This window comes from Rhinolophus sinicus, linkage group LG01, assembly GCF_036562045.2.
Source record: "Rhinolophus sinicus isolate RSC01 linkage group LG01, ASM3656204v1, whole genome shotgun sequence".
Taxonomy (NCBI): Eukaryota; Metazoa; Chordata; class Mammalia; order Chiroptera; family Rhinolophidae; genus Rhinolophus; species Rhinolophus sinicus.
This window is the reverse complement of record NC_133751.1, coordinates 79,220,860-79,241,840: the sequence shown is the minus strand read 5'-3', so window position 1 is coordinate 79,241,840 and position 20,981 is coordinate 79,220,860. Positions and strand designations below refer to the sequence as shown.

Below are 20,981 nucleotides of genomic sequence, written 5' to 3'. Positions count from 1 at the left end.
CCTGGTCACCCACGAGCTCTGATGGAGATGTACAATGAGATTAATGTTTTCATGCCTGCTAACACAACCTCCATTCTGCAGCCTATGGATCAAGGAGTAATTTCGACTTTGAAGTCATATTATTTAAGAAATATACTTCATTAAGAGAAAAAATAAACGTGGGATTACATCAAACTAAAAAGTTTTTTCACAGCAAAGGAAACCATCAATAAAACAAAAAGGGATCCTATTGAATGGGAGAAGATATTTGCCAGTGATACATCCAATGATATATCCCAAATTTATAAAACACTCAACTCCAAAAAAACAAACAACCTACTTAAAAAATGGGCAGAGGACATGAAGAGACATTTTTCTAAAAAGAACATACAGATGGCAAACAGACAAATGAAAAAATGCTCAAACTCACTAATCATTAGAGAAATGCAAATAAAAACCACAATGAGATACCACCTCACTCTGGTCAGAATGGCCATCATCAGTAAATCAACAAACAATAAGTGCTGGTGAGGAGGTGGAGAAAAGGGAACCCTTGTGCACTGTTGGTGGGATTGCAGATTGGTGCAGCCACTATGGAAAACAGTATGGAGGTATCTCAAAATCTGAAAATGGAACTACCTTATGACCCAGCAATTCCACTCCTAGGTATCTATCTGGAGAAATCCAAAACTCTAATTCAAAAAAATTTATGCACCCCTATGTTTATTGCAGCACTATTCCCAATAGCCAAGACAGGGAAACAACCGAAATGCCCATTGGTAGATGACTGGATTAAGAAACTGTGGGACATTTATACAATGGAGTATTACACAGCCATAAAGAAGAATGAAATGTTACCATTTGCAACGATATGGATGGACCTAGAGAACATTATGTTAAGTGAAATAAGTCAGACAGAGAAAGACAAATACCATATGATCTCACTTATATGTGGAATCTAAAGGAAAGAATAAATGAACGAACTAATCAGAAACAATCTCAGAAACATAGAGGAAAAACTGAGGGTTGCTAGATGGGGGGGGATAAGGGGGAAGGTGAGGGGATTAGAAAGCACAGTCAGTAACCACAAGATGGCCACGGGGATACGAAAGTCAATTTGGGAATGTAATGAATAATGTAAAGATTTTGTAGGGTATCCGATGGACACTTGTCTCATTAGGGAGACCACCTCAGGGATGATGTAGATGCCTGATCTCTGTACTGTACACCTGAAGCTGAAGCTGAAGAATAATGAATGTCAACTACAATGTTATACATATATATAGTTACAAGAAGCAGAGTACAGCATTAGGAAATGAGGCAGTGGAAATGTAATGGCTGTGTGAAATATCAGAGGGGTAGTGGATGGGGGGAGGGGGGTTGTCACTGTGTGAGGGATATAAATGATAAATGTCTAACTTTTACATTGTTTTGCGTACCTGAAACTAATAAAAAAAAGTTAAAAAAAAAGAAATACACTTCATAAGACTATAGCTGCCATAGGTAGTGATTCCTCTGATGGGTCTGGGCAAAGTAATTTGAAAACCTCCGGGAAAGTATTCACATTCTAGATGCCATTAAGAACATTTGTGATTCACGAGAAGAGATCAAAATACAGTAGTACCTCTGTTTTTGAATATCTCTGTTGGCGAACATTTTGGTTTACGAACGCCGTAAATTTTATGGATCTATGGTATCATTAGATAGTAAAATTCATGCTAAATTGCTGTTTTAGGGGTTGATTTTAAGGCCTGGAACGAATTAATCCATTTTGCATTACTTTCTATGGGGAAACCGTGCCTCGGGTTTTGAACGTTTCAGAACTCGAACTGTCTTCCGGAACGGATTACGTTTGAAAACCAAGGTACCACTGTATCAACATTAACAGGAGTTTGGAAGAAGCTAATTCCAACTCTCATGGATAACTTTTGAGGGGTTCAGGAGTTCCGTGGAAGAAGTACTTGCAGATGTTTTGGGGAAATAGCAAGAGAACTAGAATGAGAAGTGGAGCCTGAAGATACGACTGAATTGCTGCAGTCTCATAAAAGTAATGAGTGAGGAGTTGCTTCTTGTGGGTGAGCAAAGAAAGTGGTTTATTGAGATGGAATCTACTCCTGGTGAAGATGCTCTGCAGATTGTTGAAATGACAATAAAGGTTTTAGAATAGTATATAAACTTGGTTGATAAACCAGTGGCAGAGTTTGAGAGGATTGACTCCAATTTTGAAAGAAGTTCTGCTGTGGGTAAAATGCTTTCAAACAGCATCGCATGCTACAGAGAAATTGTTCGTGAAAGGAGAGTCAGTCCATGTGGCAAACAAACTTCATTGTTATCTTATTTTAGGAAATTGCCACAGTAGCCCCAGCCTTCAGCCGTCGTCACCCTGATGAGTCAGCAGCCATCAATTTCAGATAGGCAGTCTTTCCACCAGCAAAAAGACTACAACTCGATGAAGGGTCACATGATGGTTAGCATACAGTCACTTTCTGACATGTACTGGGAGTTTGGACTTTAACAAATGAATTTAGGGGAGGAGGAGGGAAACAATAGTGTCCATAACATCTAGACAACATTTAGCAGGAGTGTATCTGCTAATCTTTTGGAGAGCAGTTCTTTAGTAAGTTCTTTTTATTTTTTTTCAGGGTGAATGTTCTAATGGCTCAAATGATAGAGGAATGAAATCACTAGTAAATAAAATGACTATTGCTTTAAAGACAAAATCCGTTAACGTCAGGGAAAAAGTGATCAGTTTTATTGAGAATACATCAACTCCTGTGGACCGGTGAGTTGCTTATATGGTATGAGTTTATGATGAGTAATTAAAACTAAAGAAAAATATCTTAGAGTAAATGTTAGTTGAATGTGTTCTAGAAAAGGATCATAAAGTACATTTTTCTGTTAGATGGTTCTAGTTTTCATTATAATTGCAGAGATGTCCTTTATTGCTGTAAAATTTGTCTACAGATTGCTTTCTTTTGTCCCACTGCTCAGAATAAGATGCAAATAATGATTCTGCCCCTTCATGTCATTCGTTACAAAATATTTAAATGCCATTGTATGTGTTACACTTCATATGGTACCTGTTTCCAACACATTAAATGGATGGGAATCGTCTTAATGCAGTATCTCACAGCAGGTACCTCTTCTGCTACAGGGATTTAAAATCTAGATAATTTGGTCATGCTAAAAAGGCAGAAACCCATTTTCTTAAGTTTAAGAGGTCAGATCTTCATAGAATTTTGTTCACAGAATATAAGCAACCCCTGTTTTCCCATGAATTACAAATGAAGGACACAGCTAACAAATAATAAGTAAGTTTAAGAATATCTGCCATATTGTTTCTTGCTGGAACTGTGAGTGCACGCTTTTTTTTTTTCTCCAAACGTTAGTCTACTTGATGTTTCTTGTTCCTAGAGGTCAAAGCTAACCTAATAACTCAGTACAGAATTTGTTTTCTAAGCAAGCCTGATCTTGAAAATGTGTTATAGTATTTAATTTCACTCTCATGTTTTACTTGCAGTATCCTAGAAAAGTTGAAACATTTGTCTTGAAGAACTAAATACAGGAATATATTATATGTCACTTTTTTTTAGTACATTTTTTCCCCATTTTGTAAATAGTAAAGAAGAGAATAGGTTATTTTCACCAATCCAAAAAATCGTATCTTGTCTAAAATGGCCAGCTGATAAATAATAGGAAATCATAATATCAAGCTTTTAATAAAAAGATCTTTTTTGCTCATTAAAATATATGTCTGCTCCAAAGCCTAACCTTTGTACTTTTAGGTAGTACATTCTGAATTAGAATACTATTATTGCTGCATATTGTAGCATGAACATTTAAAATTGTATTTTAAAATGCATTAATTTTACTTTAAAATAAACTAATGATAACTCTAAATTGAAAAGACTATTGTCTGTTAAAGAGTCACTTGAAACTGGCTTTTTTTCATTTTTCTTTGTACTTGGGATGATCAAAACATTTTCTTTACAATGTATGCTCTGGGTTAGAAAAACTGATTATACTATATTTTTGTTTTAAAGCTGTTGTGTTTTTTTATAATCATTTTGTTCTGTCCTCTGCCTCAATTTGCTATAGAATGTCTTTCAATCTTCCTTGGCCAGACAGAACATGTACAGAGCGGTAAGCCAATGAGTAGAGCAGTTTTGTTGGACCATCCTTTTCCTTCAGCATGCTTCATGCTGTCTATAAGCCTCATGCTGTCTTGAATAAAATTTCATGTAGCTGTTTCAAATGCTAAACATTTCTCATTCTGCTTTTAGGACTGTGTGATACTGATCTCTTTTTCTTTTTGTTTTTTGCTTTGATCATTACAACACTTTTTTTTCTTGCATGCTGCTTTATACCTCCCATTCCTCAGGTGAAAATCAAGTACATTTAAATCTAAGAACTTCATAAAGCCTGCAGCTTTTATTTTGATACAGAGGAAGGTGAAACAAAGAAAATATGTAGAGTTGATAGGGTATTAGCTTTGGAGATCATTTACTTCCATCTCTTGCCCTAACAGTGGAGAAAGTGATAGTACCTGAAAAAAGGCACAGTTCATCGTTCAAATTTTTTGTTACATAATTTTATAATATTTTTAGATTTTTCTTAATAAGATATATGTATTTCAGTTGGTGAGTTGATACATAAATTGGATCCAAAGGACCACGGTCCTGGAGTTCTACCTTTGGTTTTCATAAAGAAATTAGGTCATGGTGAACATGTTAATATGTAATCCATCTCTTCTCTGCCCCCAATAAGATGGGGTGCTTGTCATTAGATTCCATCAGTTTGAAAAGATCTAAAATTAGGATGAGCAAAATAACTTTACTTACTTAATACTTCTTTATGGTTTTACAGTTTTTACACTCACAGAATTTTTTTGCGGTTTGAATTAGAATATCAATTACAGCAATACCTATGAACATCTTAAAAGAAAATCTAGTTATACTTTGAATGTAAGTTAAGCTTTGGAATAATAACAAGCATCATTTGATGGTTTACAGGATAATTTTACATTAGATATATTTTAACAAAATCAAACTATTTTATGATTTCAACTTAAACTTGAAGCTATGTATTGATTAACCTAACTCATACTCGTAATTCTCAGAGTATCTAGTTATACACTCAACTCTCACTGGTTTTCTATTGAGGAATGTTGTTATGGGAGAAGTAAACATTTAAACCTATTTCAATGAGATTAGGTTGTGATAAGGTTTCTATTGATGAAATATATAAAGAAATTATTTAAAATACATATTTGATCTCCATCTTCTGGAAAAATTGAATGCTAAGTCTTCAGTAAAGACATGTAACTTGATTTTTCTTTTTCCAACTTTGGACTATCTCTTGATACATGACAAAGAAAAAAAAAGCCACAGTTTTTCTTCATAGTAGATATTCTTGACTGAACCTTACCCTACAAATAATACAATGCTATTTCCCCAGAAACACATAGTTTTTTGTTAAAATATTTTAATTTTACTTGTTGGCTTATTTGAGATTACCTGAAAAGTAATGAGATTAAATTTTTATATTAAAAAGAGGTCATACTTCCTGCAGAGCTAATCAACTTAGTTTACATGTCCTTTATGCATCTTCCACTTGAAGAAGAAAGGCAGATTTATTTTCATGGCTTATTTACACTTTCGTAAAAGAAGTAGAATGTTAGTGTCTATTGAAACAAAAGTAACAGTAATAAAAAATGGGAGGAAAATCTTAAGACATTTGCACCTATATGAGAAGCCTTAAGCACTCCTACCATAATTTGCATATTTGGTTCCATAATCTATATTGTCTAACAAACACGTATGTAGCACTTGCTATATGCCAGGCATTGTTCTAAGAGGTTTACAGAATATTAACTGACTTAATTCTTAACATTAATTGTGAATGGTAGATGCATTTTTATTACCATTTTACAGATGAGGAAACAGAAGCACAGCAAGGTTAAATAACTTTCCTAAGGCCACACAGATCGAAGCATTGATTTTAATATGAATATTAAAATTGTTTCAAATTTAATTTTTACAGATTTGAAAGTATTCATCCTACCAAGTCACTTTTACTAACATATTTCCTTACCTCGTTTCAATTTCCTTAACATAGCTATCCTAAGACTGAGTAGTATGTGGGCAAAGAACATTTACATTTTGTTTGGATATTCAAATGATACTTGGTGAAAATCTTTGGTAACTTCTTAAGTGATGATTTCCCCCCTAAAATTCTTTGAATATAGGCATGTGAGCAGCAGTGACAGAGTGGGCAAGCCTTACCGTGGTGTAAAGCCTGTGTTCAGCATTGGCGATGAAGAAGAATATGATACAGGTGTAGTAATACACTTAAATATATAAACTGCTTTCCCCGGGTACGAGGAGTGATTACAGAGATTATTCTGGGAGTAGTGAACAACTGCTTTAAAAAAAAGAAAAAAGACACAAGATTCTGTAGAGGAGATTGTAGAGGGTGTGGTTTTTTATTACGAGTTTGATTTTAGACATCTTAAATTATGCCCATTAGAAATCCAAGCAGAAGTATTGAGGACGCAGTTGATTATAGGCATCTTTAGCAGAGGAGAGAAGTCTAAACTGGTGGTAATCTGGGAATCATCAGTGTAGAGATAGTATTTAATTCCATGGGATTGGATTTAATTCCCCTTGATCACCACCTAGGAGACTGAGAGTCGTAGGACTGAAGTTCAGGGAGTTCCAAAACTGAGACGTCTGAAAAGAGCTTTTTGAAACTGGAGGCAATATCCTAACGGGCCACAAGGTGGAGATATTGTGCCAGGGAAATTTGTCATCCTCTGTGTGGTTGGTTGTCTTTATATTTAAAAAAATAATTTATTTCTTTGGTCCATAATCCCATTACCCAGATTACCCTGGTTAAGTAATCATAGTGTTAATATGTGAATTGAGTTAGAGAAAAAAAACAGTATATGAATGTACAAAATGAGAAAAAAATACTTGCAAATCTCACTTTTTTTCCACTTAGTAATACATGTTGCATGTTTTCCATCTCAGCCCACATACGTACCGCTGTCATATAAGCATACCATAATTTAATTAGCCTTCCCTCAATTGAACTGGTAGTTTGTTTCAAATGGCAACAGATATTTTTTATTACATATATGTAGATGAACTTTTACAAATACATCTAGAGGGTAAATTCTTAGCTTAATACATATTTAAAAATCACTTTCCAGAAAACTTGCATTGAGGTACGTGCAATTTTCTGTGTGCTATTTCTAATTGTTTCTTATGTTCCTTTTTTTCCCCCTACACTCTTGTTGCCATCTTCCTGTTACCTGTCTCTCCCCAAATATCTGAACTCTTCATTAACGAAGGGGAGAGGCAAATGGATGAATAAAATATGTATTTACACACACACACACACACAATTTACACTATGGAAAATTGCACAGTAATGAAAGTGAGAAAACGAGCTATGTGTATCAGCATGGATAAATTTTACAATGTTGGGAGTAGGTTAGCAGTTATAGAAGAATACAATTGAATAGTCTATTTATATAAATTTTACTTAAAATACAAAACACTATATTATTTAGGGATATTCACATATGGTGAAAGTAAAGACGAGTATGGGACTGATAACACCAAATTCAGATCATCTGTTTGTGAGTGGGGAAGGAAGGGAAATGTGATCGGGAGAGATACATGAGGGCTTCATTTCTTTATTTAAGCTGGAAGTGTATATATGAGATTTCCTTTTTTTACTGTCTTTTTATGTTTTGAAGTATTTCTTAAAAAGCCAAGGGAAGAACACTTATGATTATTAACCTATGGACTATAATTCTCCTTTCTTAAATGAGAAGAACAAAATACTTAGAATGTTTTCTATTTATTTCATTTTTTAAAAAAAGTGTTTTTACTTATTTATCCCAGGATGAATTTTTTGTTATTTTCCTTAATATCAGGAACCAGCAATAGAAAAAGGGCTTCACCATCTTTGCCCTCAAGATGGGTGCTTATTATTGGATAATTCAGCCGTCTCTCTACAAACTAATCATAGATCAGAGTTATGTTATCTAAATCAAAAAAGTTTAAATTTCTCAGATTCTTTAATCTTTTAAAATTGTATTCTCAATATTTGCACTTGACTTTCTTACTGGATAGAGTGATTTTTCATAACAATATTTCCGTATTAGTACTAGTGTCATAAGGAAATATAGTAGCAGGACTAGAACTTTTTTTTTTTCCAACTCATGTTTAAAATACTATTGGAAAACCTTTCAAGCTGTTAAGAAATGTATCATTTTTAAAGTTGCTAATACCCACTTTTAACACTTTAAATTCTTTATAGATGAAATTGACAGTTCTTCAATGTCAGATGATGATAGAAAAGAGGTCGTAAACATTCAGACTTGGATAAACAAGCCAGATATCAAGCATCATTTTCCTTGTAAAGAAGTGAAAGAAAATGGACACATGTTTCCTAGGTACTTTTAAAATGTCTTCTTCAGAAGTAAAATTAAATTTAAGGAAATTAATAGTAGAAGAACTTTTATTTATCCAAGTACAATAAGATATAATTTCCCTCTGTCAATATGTATTATATATCTTGAGTTTTAAAAATGTTTTATGTAATTTTTTTATTTTGGAAAATCTCACACCTTTATAAGCCTCTCTTAGATTCACCGGCTTTTAACTTCTTCTCACACTACCTCAGCTTTCTATTTATGTGTGTATATAAATACACACGTACACATACACTTCCCATTTGTCAAACCATGCAGAGGCAGCTTACAGATACAATGTTCTACCCCTAAATGCTTCAGCGTGAATCTTCCAGGAATATGAGCATTCTCCTACACAACTTGAGTAGCGTTATCACATCTTTAAAAACCTTAAAACCTAACATCATTCATCGTACAGACCATGCTCACGTTTTTCAGAATGCCCCTAACGTATCTTTTATACTCCTTGTTTTTTCTCCCTGATCGAGGATCCAGTTACGGTTCACACAGTGCATTTGCCTGTTGTATCTATTTAGTCTCACCCAGTGTACAAAGTATGACTCCCCTCACCACCGCTTCCCACCTTTCTTCATGATGAATGAATCCGTTGAATCTAGGCCAATTGTTCTGCAGAATGTCTCACATTCTGGACTTGTCTGATATTTGTCTTATTGTATTACCCAAAAGTGTATGAATATTATCACTATCTAAAAAGTGAGCTGAGGCACGTGTGGGAGGATTAATAATTCTCTGCCCATTTTGCCTTCAGGATCCAGTTACAGAATATTTTAAAATACGAAAGGCAGCCCAACTATTGCATAGTAGTCTTTGATGCTAGACATATGGTGTGGTGTGTTGAATGAGAATATTTTGTGAATATAGACAATACTGTTAAAAGTCTAAAAGATGGTATATTCCATATGCCACATAGACTAGATTCTAAAAATCTATTTATTAGTTTAATGATTTTTAATTGTATTACGCTTTTTTATTTTATTATACAGTGTTATGCCTTTTAAACAGTTACAGGATTATCTGTTCATAAAACATTAATTTTGCATACAACTAAGGGAAAATTAAAAGCTTTTATTAGATAGCTTATTTGTTTATCAATGTATTTTTTAACTCAAAAGTAATTTCATCTGGAGTTTAACATTTTTTTATAATTGGGGCTGTTGAAGTAACAGCTGTTTGAATAACCTTTTAAAAACTATTTTTTTTCTTTCTTAACGCTTTTTTTCCTTGTAAGCCATTTGTTGGTTACTGCAACACATATGTACTGTTTAAGGGAGATTCTTTCACGGAAAGGATTGGCTTATATACAGTCTCGACAAGCACTAAATTCTGTAGTTAAAATTACGTCCAAAAAGAAACATCCTGAGCTAATTACCTTCAAGTATGGAAACAGCAGTGCTTCAGGAATAGAAATCTTGGCAATTGAAAGGTAAGATTTTTTTAGGATGATATTTGAATTATTGATATTAGTTTATTGTTAAATGCATTTTGTTTCTCTATTTTGGGAAATAGCTGGTGGGATAGGATACTTGAAGAACTTTTATTAATATTCTTTGCTGCTTTTTCTTCCAAATCCTTAGTCATATGTGATTTAACCATTAGCACATGATTTCAGTAAGTTCCATATGGTAATTAAATAAGCTTTTTGACAGAAGGGTCTTTAAAAATAATCTATACCAGTGCTGCACTAAATGCTGGTTTGCAGTCAAGTAAGATGCTTGTCTCAGAATGTAAGGCTATCTTTTTATTTTCTTTCATCAAATAATTCTTGTTTTGAAAAAGTGTCAGTGAATTAAGCAGTGTGCTGAGTGGTGTAGTTAATTTACAATCTGGTATAAGCTCCTCATGTCATTATGGACCAATGAGGGTTTATAGACTAGCACAAGGCCATATACCACTCTGATCTTGAAACTAAGCCATCTTTAATCTTACAGATAAAAATGTGAAGCCAAGAGGAGTTGAATGACTTCTAGAACTTTATACCTAGCTTGTGATAGAACCAAATATAGCCCTCCTAACTCCTGACCTGCAGTTCCTTCCATCTTGCTCTACTCTATGAGAAATCACCTTGCTTTTATATCTAGATTTTCTGTCTTTCAAAATATGCTTTTGAGTATATGTTAATATAAGTTAATGGGAGTACATAGGAAGACATTTCTGCTGGCTTTGTAGGTCAGAGAAAGCTTCCCATTGGAAGTGACATCTGAGTCCTGAAGGGAAAGCACTATATTAATATATATATGTGTATTTTTTTTTCTCCTGTAGGTATTTGATTCCAAATGCAGGAGATGCTACCAAAGCCATAAAACAACAAATCATGAAAGTTTTGGATGCTTTGGAAAGTTAATATAAAAGAAAATTATTTCAAAAGAAATTAAAGCAACCAAGAGAAATATGGACATACTTTTCTGACTGAATACTAACTGCAGACCGTTCATTTGCTCACAGGGGTGCTTGAATAGCAGGTCTAAAAAGTATCAATTATTATAATCACTCCTGGACAGTTAAAATTTTTTAAATATTTTCTTTTGCATTTTTGTTTTTGTAAAATGGTTACTTATAAAGGTCAGTTATTAAATGACTGAAGTAACTGACCCTGTGCCCTTATGAACTAAGGGTGCAGAATACAGTTCTGTTTTGAAGAGCTGTTTTAAGGGAACACACATCACTTTCAGGTTTAAAAACAACCATACACATACATGTTTGCAATGTCTTCACTGAAAATTAGAAAATAGAATTAGTTGAAGAGACCCCTTTTAATTGCTACATTTAGTTTTACCCACTGAGCAATATCAAAAGCTAAAAAGTATTACAATAGGTTAATAATTAGCCTCTTTCTGTTCTTAAAAATAGGGAAATATTTTTAATAAAATGAAGATTCCAGCTAACTCAGAAATTCAGTCCAGCTAGTGAAATGTTGAAACATCAATTTCTAAATCATCTTTGCATCATTAGCCAATAATTTGAACAGGAAGTGCTTCAGATACTAAACTTCATCCTGATGGTTTCTAAGAAGCAGTTAAAAGCATTATAGTAAGTAGGTATGTATGTTAAGTTCATAATTAACATTTTGGGGACAGATTGTATCTGTAAAAATGTCATTGGTCTTACTACAAATGGAATATTTGATTTAGGATATTTCAAAACAGGTGTTGAGCACACACTGATTTATCCTCAGTGAGATTATGGCCTGTGACCACACTAATGCCACTTAAATAAAAGCCAAATAATCAGCGAGCCGTATCAACTACAGTTGTTTCTATTATCACTTTCTGAAATTTCTTTCTCTTCTTTAGTTTTTGTCTGTCTTCCTAAAATTCTAGTGGCTTGAAACTATTTTTATTCTCTTAATACAACAAAACTGTAATGTGATCTGCTTTATTTTACAGCTTCCTCAATTTAATTTATCAAGGTCTGTATTAGACACATTAGATAAGAGAAATCTGGGAATACATTTGAGGCCATGGAATGACTTCTTGTAAAATCTATTTGGCAAGTAGCAAATCCTTACAATCTGCCATGTCTTAAAATGTAATGGATTATCTCTAAGGGGTTGATAGAATTATTTAGATGTACCCTGTTTACAGCCAGTTATTTTAATTTACTTAATGGAAATCAAGTGAATAAAAAGAAACATAGTTGAATAAATTTTAATATTCTAATATCTAAATAATAACAGTTTACTTGAGTGGTTGAAGACATTTGCATGAAATTGCACCTGGTGCAATAATTGATATTTATAACACTCCCTACAACTGTTATATTGCATTTTTTCCTTTTCTTGATGCCCCCTTTAGAAATGTCTGGAAGTCTCATTTTTTCCCCATTTCAGCTATGGGCAGCTTTTTTCATAATATTAATGTAAAGATGTTTGTGTTATTGTTTATAAATTACAATTGTAAATAAACCAGTACAGTTTGCTCAAAACTTTGTTCTTAATGACAGTCTCTCTTTCTCCCCTCCCTCCCATTTGTAAATCTCTATAGATACAAAAAAATTGAGGGCTATCGTTTCAGTGGGATTTAAATGTTCAGATTTCAGGTTTGAAAGTATTAGATTACTATTTCTGTTCATCTACATGGTGGGGGGGGAAGAGGTAGTTTAATACTGATGACATGAAATTCCACATGTAGTAAATTTTGACCTTGAACTTCTTTGAACTTCAGTTTGTTATCTATGCTAACATCACAGTTATTAGTCGTGAATATTAAATGAAAATACATGTCAAGATTGCATGAGGCACTCATGTAGTTCATCCTCCCTTCACTGGCTCACTAACCACAGAACTAGAACACCCTGGGATAGCCACCTCTCCTGGACTCTCAGGACTGCAGAAGTTGTAACATTATGAGGTTGGTATTATTTTCTGTATTTTCAAGTTGAGAAAATCAAGGCTCAATGAAACTGAGTGAGTGAAAAGGAAAAGTATCCCCTCTCCTCCCCTGACTCCCGGGAAATTATTATTGCTTATTAAGTGTAAAATGAATGCTCTACATAGATTTGATACCACTTGACCACCATTAACAAAACATGTTTAATTAATAGTTTGACTTAGGAGAACGTGTGATGAAAGTAGTATCTCAACTTTACCATTAACATCTTGAACTTTAAAAAAAATAACATCTTTACTAAAATATAATCCATGTATCATAAATTCAACTCTTTGAAAGTCTACAATTCAGTTTATAATGAACATTTCAGTAGTTTTTGAATTAACAATTCAGTAGTTTTTAGGATATTCACAGAGTTGTGCAACCATCACCACTATTTAATTCCAGAACATTTCATCAACCCCAAAAGAAATCCCATACCCATGAGTAGTTACTCCCATTTACCCCCATTCCTCCAGCCCTGGGTAACCGCTAATTTATTTTCTTATTATGGATTAGCATATTCTGGACATTTCGTGATAAAAGGGATCATACAAGAAATGGCTTTTATGTCTGGCTTCTTTCCCTCAGTATAATGTTTTCAAGTTTCATTCGTGTTGTAGCATGTATCGGGATTTCATTGTTATGGCTGAATAATACTCCATTGTGTGGATATACCACATTTTATTTATACATTCATTGATGGACATTCGGGTTGCTTCTACTTTTTGGCTATTATGCTTTGAACATTCATGTACTGGCATGTTTTCAATTCTTTTGGGTGTCTTCATAGGAGTGGAATTACTCTGTCATATGTTAATTCTACACTTAACTTTTGGAGGAACTTCCAAACTCTTTTCCATAGGGGCTTTACCATTTCAGGAGCAATATATGAGGGCTCTAATTTCTCTATTCCTCGCCAACACTGTTATTGTCTGTCTTTTTTATTATAACCATACTATGATGTGAACTGTCTTGTGGTTTTCATTTGCATTTCCCTAATGACTAATGCTGTTGAGTATCTTTTCATTGTCCTATTAGCCATTTCTATATCTTCTTTGGGGAACTGTTGATTCAGATTTCTTTTTAAATTGGTTTCTTTTTAATTGTTGAGTTGTAAGAGTTCTTTACATATTCTGGATACAAATCTCTTATCACATATATGATTTGCTAACATTTTCTCCCATTCTGTGGGTTGTCTTTCACATTCTTGATGATGTCCTTTAAACCATAAAAGTTTTTAGTCTTGGTATGTCCAGTTTATTTATTTTTTCTTTTATCACTTGGTGCTTTTGGTGTCTTATCTAAGCAAGTAATTGTTCCTATGTTTTCTTTTAAGAGTTTTATAGTTTTAATTCTTTTAATTAGATTACTGATTCATTTTTGACTTAATTTTTGTGTGACGCGAGTTCCAGCTTTCTTCTTTTGCATGTGGATAATCAAGTTGTCCCAGCATTATCTTTTGAAAAGATTATTTTTTCCATGTTGAATAGTCTTGCACCCTTGTTGAAATGAAAATCAGTGGACCATAACTGAAGTTCTATTTCTGTACACTCATTCCATCGGTCCATTCCATTGGTCTGTAAACCTATTCTTATGCCAGGACCACACTGTCTTGATTTCTGTAGCTCTGTAGTAACTTTTAAAATTGCAAAGTGTGAATCCCCCAACTTGGATCTTTTTCAAGACTTTTTTCTGAGTTTCTTGTTATTCTTATTCCTTTGCATTTCCATATGAATTTTTAGATTAGCTTATCAGCTTCTGCAAAAAAAGTAGCTAGGATTTTGATAGAGATTGTATTGAATTTGTAAATCAATTTGGGGAATATTGCCATCTTAACAATACTGCCTTCCAGTCTTTGAACAGGATGTGTTTCCATTTATTTAGGTCTTCTTTAATTTCTTTCAGTAATGTTTTGTAGTTTTGCAGTGTATAAGTCTTACACTTCTTTTATTAAATACATTCCTAAGGGTATTTTTTCCTTTTAATGCTATTGTAAATGGAATTATTGTCTTAATTTCATTTTTAGATCATTCATTGCTAGCGTAAAGAAAAATATTTCATTTTAGTATATGGATTGTGTATCCTCCAACCTTGCTGAATTTTAAAAATTATTTTAACAGTTTTCTGGGGATTCATGAGTATTTTCTACATTGAGGATCCTATCATCTACAATCATAGTTTTACTTCTTTCTTTCCAGTCTGGATGAGTTTTATTTGTTTTTCTTACATAATGGCCCTGGTTAAAGTTTACAGAACAACACTGAATAGAAGTGGTAAGAGCATACACCCTTGTCTTGTGCTGATCTTGGGAGAAAAGCACCCTGTTTCCCCGAAAATAAGACCTAGCCGGACAATCAGCTCTAATGCGTCTTTTGGAGCAAAAATTAGTATAATATCCGGTATATTATATTATTTACTTTATTACAGATCTGGTCTTATTATAGTAAATAAGACCTGGCCTTATATTAATTTTTGCGCCAAAAGACACATTAGAGCTGATGGTCCGGCTAGGTCTTATTTTCGGGGAAACACTGCATTTAGAATTACACCATTAAGTGTGATATTAGCTCCAACTTTTCCAAAGATGACCTTTATCAAGCTGAGGAAGTTCTGTTCTAGTCCTACTTTATTGAGTATATCAGCTCAGGCTTCCGTAACAAAATACCACAGACTGAGTGGCTTAACCAACAGATATTTATTTTCTCACAGTTCTGGAGGCTCAAAGTCTAAGATCAGGGTGCCTGCATGGTCAGGTTCTGGTGAGGATCTCTTCCTGGCTTCCAGGAGGCCTCCTTCTTGCTGTGTCTCCACTTGGCCTTTCTTCTGTTCTCTCTCTCTCTCTCTCTCTCTCTCTCTCTCTCACACACACACACACACAGACACACACAGATCTTCCTTTCATAAATAAGAACACTAATTAATCCCATCATGAGGGCCCTATCCTCATGATTTTATCTAACCCTAACTACCTCCCAGAGACCCCATCTCCAAATACCATCACATGATGGTTAGGGCTTTCAACATGTGAATTTTAGGGGGACACAAACATTGTCCATAATAGTGTTTTTATCATGAAGGGTCTTGGATTTTGTCAAAACATTTTTTTATTTTTTTTTGCATCTAGAGATGGTCATACGGTTGTTCTCCTTTATTAATAAGGTTTATTACATTGGGATTGGTTTTCATGTTAAATGTTAAACTGTCCTTCTTTCCTGGGATAAATCCCTGTTGTTCATGGTGTATAATCCTTTTCATGTATTGCTGGACTCGTTTGCTAGTATTTTATTGAGGATTTTTATCCCTGTGTTCATAAGGGATATTGGTTTGTAGTTTTCTTGTGATGTCTTTGGCTTTGTATAAGGGTAATATAGGCCTCACAGAATGAGTTGGGAAGTGTTCCCTCCTCTTCTATTTCTTTGGGAGATTTTGTGAAGGTGTTAATTCGTGTTAAAAAAAAAAAGGAAAGAAAAAGAACAAATACTTTGCAGACTAGAAATAGAAGGAAACTTCATGAACCTGATAAGGGTTCTATGGAAAACCTCCAGCTAATGTCAGGCTTAAGGATTAAAGACTGAATGCTTTCCCCCAAAGACTAGTAACATGTAATGATGTCTACTTTCACTTTTCTCTTCAACACCGTCCTAGAAGTCCTAGCCAGTGCAATAGGTATGGAAAAGAAATAAAAGACCTACAGATTGGAAAGGAAGAAATAAAATTGTCCTTATTCACACATTACATTACTATCTAAGTGATTTTAGTAAGATTGCAAGATACATGTCCAACATACAAAAATCATCTATATATCTATATATTAGCAGTGAACAGTTAGAAATCAAAAGCTTTTTAAAAAATACCATTTACAAGGTGCCCTCACAGCACAGCAGGCAGCGCGTCAGTCTCATAAAAATACCATTTACAGTGTTCAAAACATGAAATATCTATGTATGAATCTAACAAAACACACAGGATTCATATACGGAAAACTACAAGATGCTTATGGAAGAAATCAAAGACCTAAATAAACGGAGAACATACTGTGTTCATGGATTGGAAGATAACATAAGATGTCAGGTCTTCCCAATTGAACTATAGATGTAATTTAACTCCAGTCAAAATCCCAGCACGATTTTTTGTTCATACAGATAAGCTGATTCTACAGTTCACATAGAAAGGCAAAGGAACTACAATAGCCAAAAAAATTTTGAGAAATTAGAACAAACTTGGAGAACTCACACTGCCCAATTTTATGATTTACTATAAAGCTTCAGTATATCAGTGCAGAACACATAGTTCTGAAACAGACCCATACAAATAATGGTGTTTTTTTCTGGCAAAGCTTCAAAAGTAATTCAATTGAGAAAGGATAGTCATTACAACATATGGTGTTGGATATCCATATACAAAGGAATAAACCTCAACCTGTTCCTCATACCTTATACAAAAATTAAAATGGATCATACAGCTAAATATAAATTTTAATCCTATTAAGCTAATAGGTGAAAATGGGAACATTTTCATGACCTTGGGTTAGACCAAGATTTCTTAGATATGATATTGAAAAGTATAATCCATTAAATTTTTAAAATACATTTGACTTTATCAGACTTAAAACATTTTGCTCTGCAAAAATACGTTTAATAGAATGAAAAGAAGCTACATACTGGGGAAAAAGATACTTACAAAACTTATCTAACAGGACTTGTGTTGAGAATATATAAAGACTTTCAATCTCAACAATAAGAAAACAACCCAATTAAAAACTAGCAAAAGATTTGAACAAATACTTCAAAATAGATATATAGATGGCATATAAGCACATAGGAAGATAGCCGTTGGGAAATGCAAGTGAAACCACAATAATACCACCACACACCTAATCAGAGGGGCTGATGCTGAAAACAAGCTGATGATACCAAGTGTTGGTGATGATGGGGGGCGGCTAGGACATTTGTACATTGCTTGTGTGAATACCAGATAGTACGGCCACTCTAGACAAGTTTAGCAATTTCTTATAGTTACACATACATATACCGTATAACCCAGCAATCCCACTCCTAAGTATTTAACCTAGAGAAATTAAAATTTACATTTGCACAAAAACCTGGACAAGAATGTTTATAGCAGTCCTATAATTGCCCAAACCTGAGAACAACCCAAATTCCTTCAGTAGGTTAGTGGATAAACAGATTAGTACATCCATCCTGTGTAATAATGCTTAACAATAAAAAGGAATAAATTGATACATGTAACAACAGGGATGAGTCTCAAAGGCATAACAATAACGCCACATGAAAGACGTCACTCTCAAAATACACACTGATTTCATTATATTACATTCTGGAAAAGGCAGAATTATAGGGATAGAACTGACCAGTGGTTGCCAGGGGGGAGGGGAGGGTTTGATGACGAAGGATTTGTAGGGTGCTGGAACTGTTCTGTACCGATTGTGGTGGTGGTTACACAAATCTGTAATGTATTAAAACTCATAGAATTACATCAGAAAGGTCAGGAAATGAAAATATTTTAAAAATCAATAGCTCCTAAGTTAATAGATTTTATTTTCAAAATCCAACGTTTATGATTTTGTTTCCTTAGAATTTTCATATTCCTTATTTGATCCTTTCAACTAATTTGTGAGGAGGCAGGATAAAGGAATTTAGACAACCAATTTTTATGAGTGTGAAGTATCTGTCACTGTATCTCCACTGCTTGTATCAATGCCTGACATGTAGTGGTCATCCTTTATTTGCAGAAATGATTGAAAAGAATAGCAGGGGCTGCAAACTGGCATGTTTTGTGTGGCCCACACAATTTTTGATATTTGAACTAGGTAGCAACATTTAAAAATCAGGAGTTTTGTGATCCTCACAACAATCTTAGGCTGTGTGTACTATTATCCCCATATTATGATGGAGAAATTAAGGCACAAAGAGGGTAAGTGACTTTTAAGATCATACACCAAATAAGTGGTTTACAAACAGATGACCTAATTCTGGATGGAGTTCATGCTCTTTACTTGCTATACTATGCCCAACCTGTTTGCTGTGTGCTGGCCTGGAAACAGCAGGCCAGAGCTAGTGTTCTTTTTCAGTTCACCACTCATTTTGTCTCTTCAAGTTGCCACCTTCATTCCAGAGGTACCTTTCTATCCCCTGTAGGTATATTAAGTTGCTATTCCTATGTTAAGTAACTTGCCTAAAGTCACACGGCCTTTCAGTGAGTGATGGAGCAATGTTTTGAACTCGTTATCTTCTGATTTGTAGACAACTGCATCAGAAATTTTGAAATAGACATATCTACAGGTGTATGTGTATATTTATACACACATGCCCATGAAGTCTCTCCCTATGCAAAGCTCTAAACTCAGTATTTCCCAAGTTTGAGCCTTTTTTTGTAGTATCATACACTCTCCTTCTAGAATCTCCACTCTTAGAGTTTGTGTCCTTACTCTGTGCAGATTATTCCAATTTTTCATCTTGATTTTCAGCTCTTCATCTCTGATATTATATCTGCCTCACTCCCCCAAATTAAACTCATGTCTCCCCGGACTAACTTCCCTAACACTATGAAGGAGTGATTGGAGGATAAGATGCTGATGGAAAGGAGAGCAGTTATGAGTTGCTTATAGCAGTCTCCCCCAAATGAGGAAGGCCTAGCCATGGACTGTGGTCATGGGGACAGAAAAGGAGGCAGCCATCAAGGGGCACATTAGGTGTAGTCATGCAACAGCCTAGCCAACTGTCCCCCGTGTCTTTCCTTAAGGAAAGAAGAGTCTGTAAGACTGTGCCTTTCTGGGACTCTGTTCCATCCTTGTGTTTACACCTTATGTCTCTCTGGTCCCCAAAAGATGGTTTGCAGCCAAAGATGGGTAAGATATCTCACGGGAGATACAACCTAAGCCAGGCGGAACCGAGTGGGGACCCCCAATGAGCTGCCTTAGAAAAATATGAGAAGGGGCCTTGCCTCCCCTTCCCCCTGCCTGGGAAAAGCTGTTGCCGGCTCTGGCTTTTCCCTTGCACCTGTTTGTGAGAGCAGTCATGAGGACAACAAAGATCAGTTCTCTCCACTTATCTCAAAAGAGCTGTTACAATATGAGAGACTTGACCCTGAAAAGGTACATACCTTAGGTAAGACATCATGGGACCTTGTGCTTCGGCTGTTTATAGATAAAGGGTGATTGGAATAAACATTTTTCTGCTATGATGTATGAGTCTCGCAGACCATGTAAGAAACAATGTTTCTTTCTTGTTTTTGTATACCTATCAATAAAAACCTTCAGTCGGCCTTATTCTGGGCTCCAGTCCTCTGAGACTGAGAGACCCCTGGCCTTCGGAGAGATTTAACTGCATTAAGTCTCTGTTTGTTTCTTTCTTAAACACTTAACCCAAACCGCCCCTTCGCACCCTCACTGCCCGTGTTGTGTTGGACACGACAATTAGGAGAGTAAGAAGGGACCTGTCCCTGACAAGAGGTGGCGGATAAAAGACTTGAGAGACACAGAAGTGACCTACATTTTTGGGGGGAGGGGATGGGGAGCAGCGAGAATTGGAAAATAGCACAAATGGTGGTGCCTGTAAGTAAAAGGAAAGCTGGGAGGAAAAGCTCCTTTAGAGATGACAGATGTAGTTTCAGACTGTTGAGTTTGAACTTATGTCAAGACACGTAAACCGAGATGGTTTACAGGCAGCTCGAGATGCTGGAATAGCTCCTCAGTCAAATCTGACCAGTGCCAGCCTGGAAATGGTCATTAAAGCTGTGAGACATGGTTAGCAATACCAGCTTTTTAGCTGGGCTTTAGAGATCCATTTAGTTTAGTGATTTTATTCTTTGGCCACTTTTCAAATGTCAGATGAAAGGGACCACAGAAACATGAAGGCAGATCTGCTGCAGTTGAAGGGGCAGGGAGTGGAGTGGTGGCAGCAGGGCTGCACAAACTCAGCCTCTCCTCTAGCCTCTAAATCCTTTTGTGTTACAAGTGATGGAAAGGTCCTGAGAGTGAAGTGCCCTAGGTGTTAACCTCAAATTAGTGGCAGAGGCAGAACTGGAACCCAGCAACTAGCTTTTCCATGTTGCCCTCGAAGTTCTAAAGGAAAGCTCAAAAACAATTTTCATTTGTATTACCTTTCCCT

General features: G+C 35.0%; 1 protein-coding gene across 3 annotated transcripts in view; it reads left to right on the top strand.

Moving 5' to 3' along the window:
* Positions 1-12,406, top strand: part of TBC1D23 (TBC1 domain family member 23) — a 53,717-nt gene extending 41,311 nt beyond the window's left edge. For 2 of the 3 annotated variants that reach the window (XM_019756528.2, XM_074332893.1), the window contains 6 exons: positions 2,622-2,761; positions 4,078-4,122; positions 6,227-6,315; positions 8,311-8,446; positions 9,714-9,908; positions 10,745-12,406. In XM_019756528.2, the coding sequence (XP_019612087.1) occupies positions 2,622-2,761; positions 4,078-4,122; positions 6,227-6,315; positions 8,311-8,446; positions 9,714-9,908; positions 10,745-10,826 (687 nt within the window). In that variant the 3' untranslated portion in view covers positions 10,827-12,406. The remainder of the gene's footprint in view (positions 1-2,621; positions 2,762-4,077; positions 4,123-6,226; positions 6,316-8,310; positions 8,447-9,713; positions 9,909-10,744) is intronic. The other variant, XM_019756529.2, reaches the window with a different exon arrangement.
* The last annotated feature ends 8,575 nt before the right edge of the window (positions 12,407-20,981 follow it).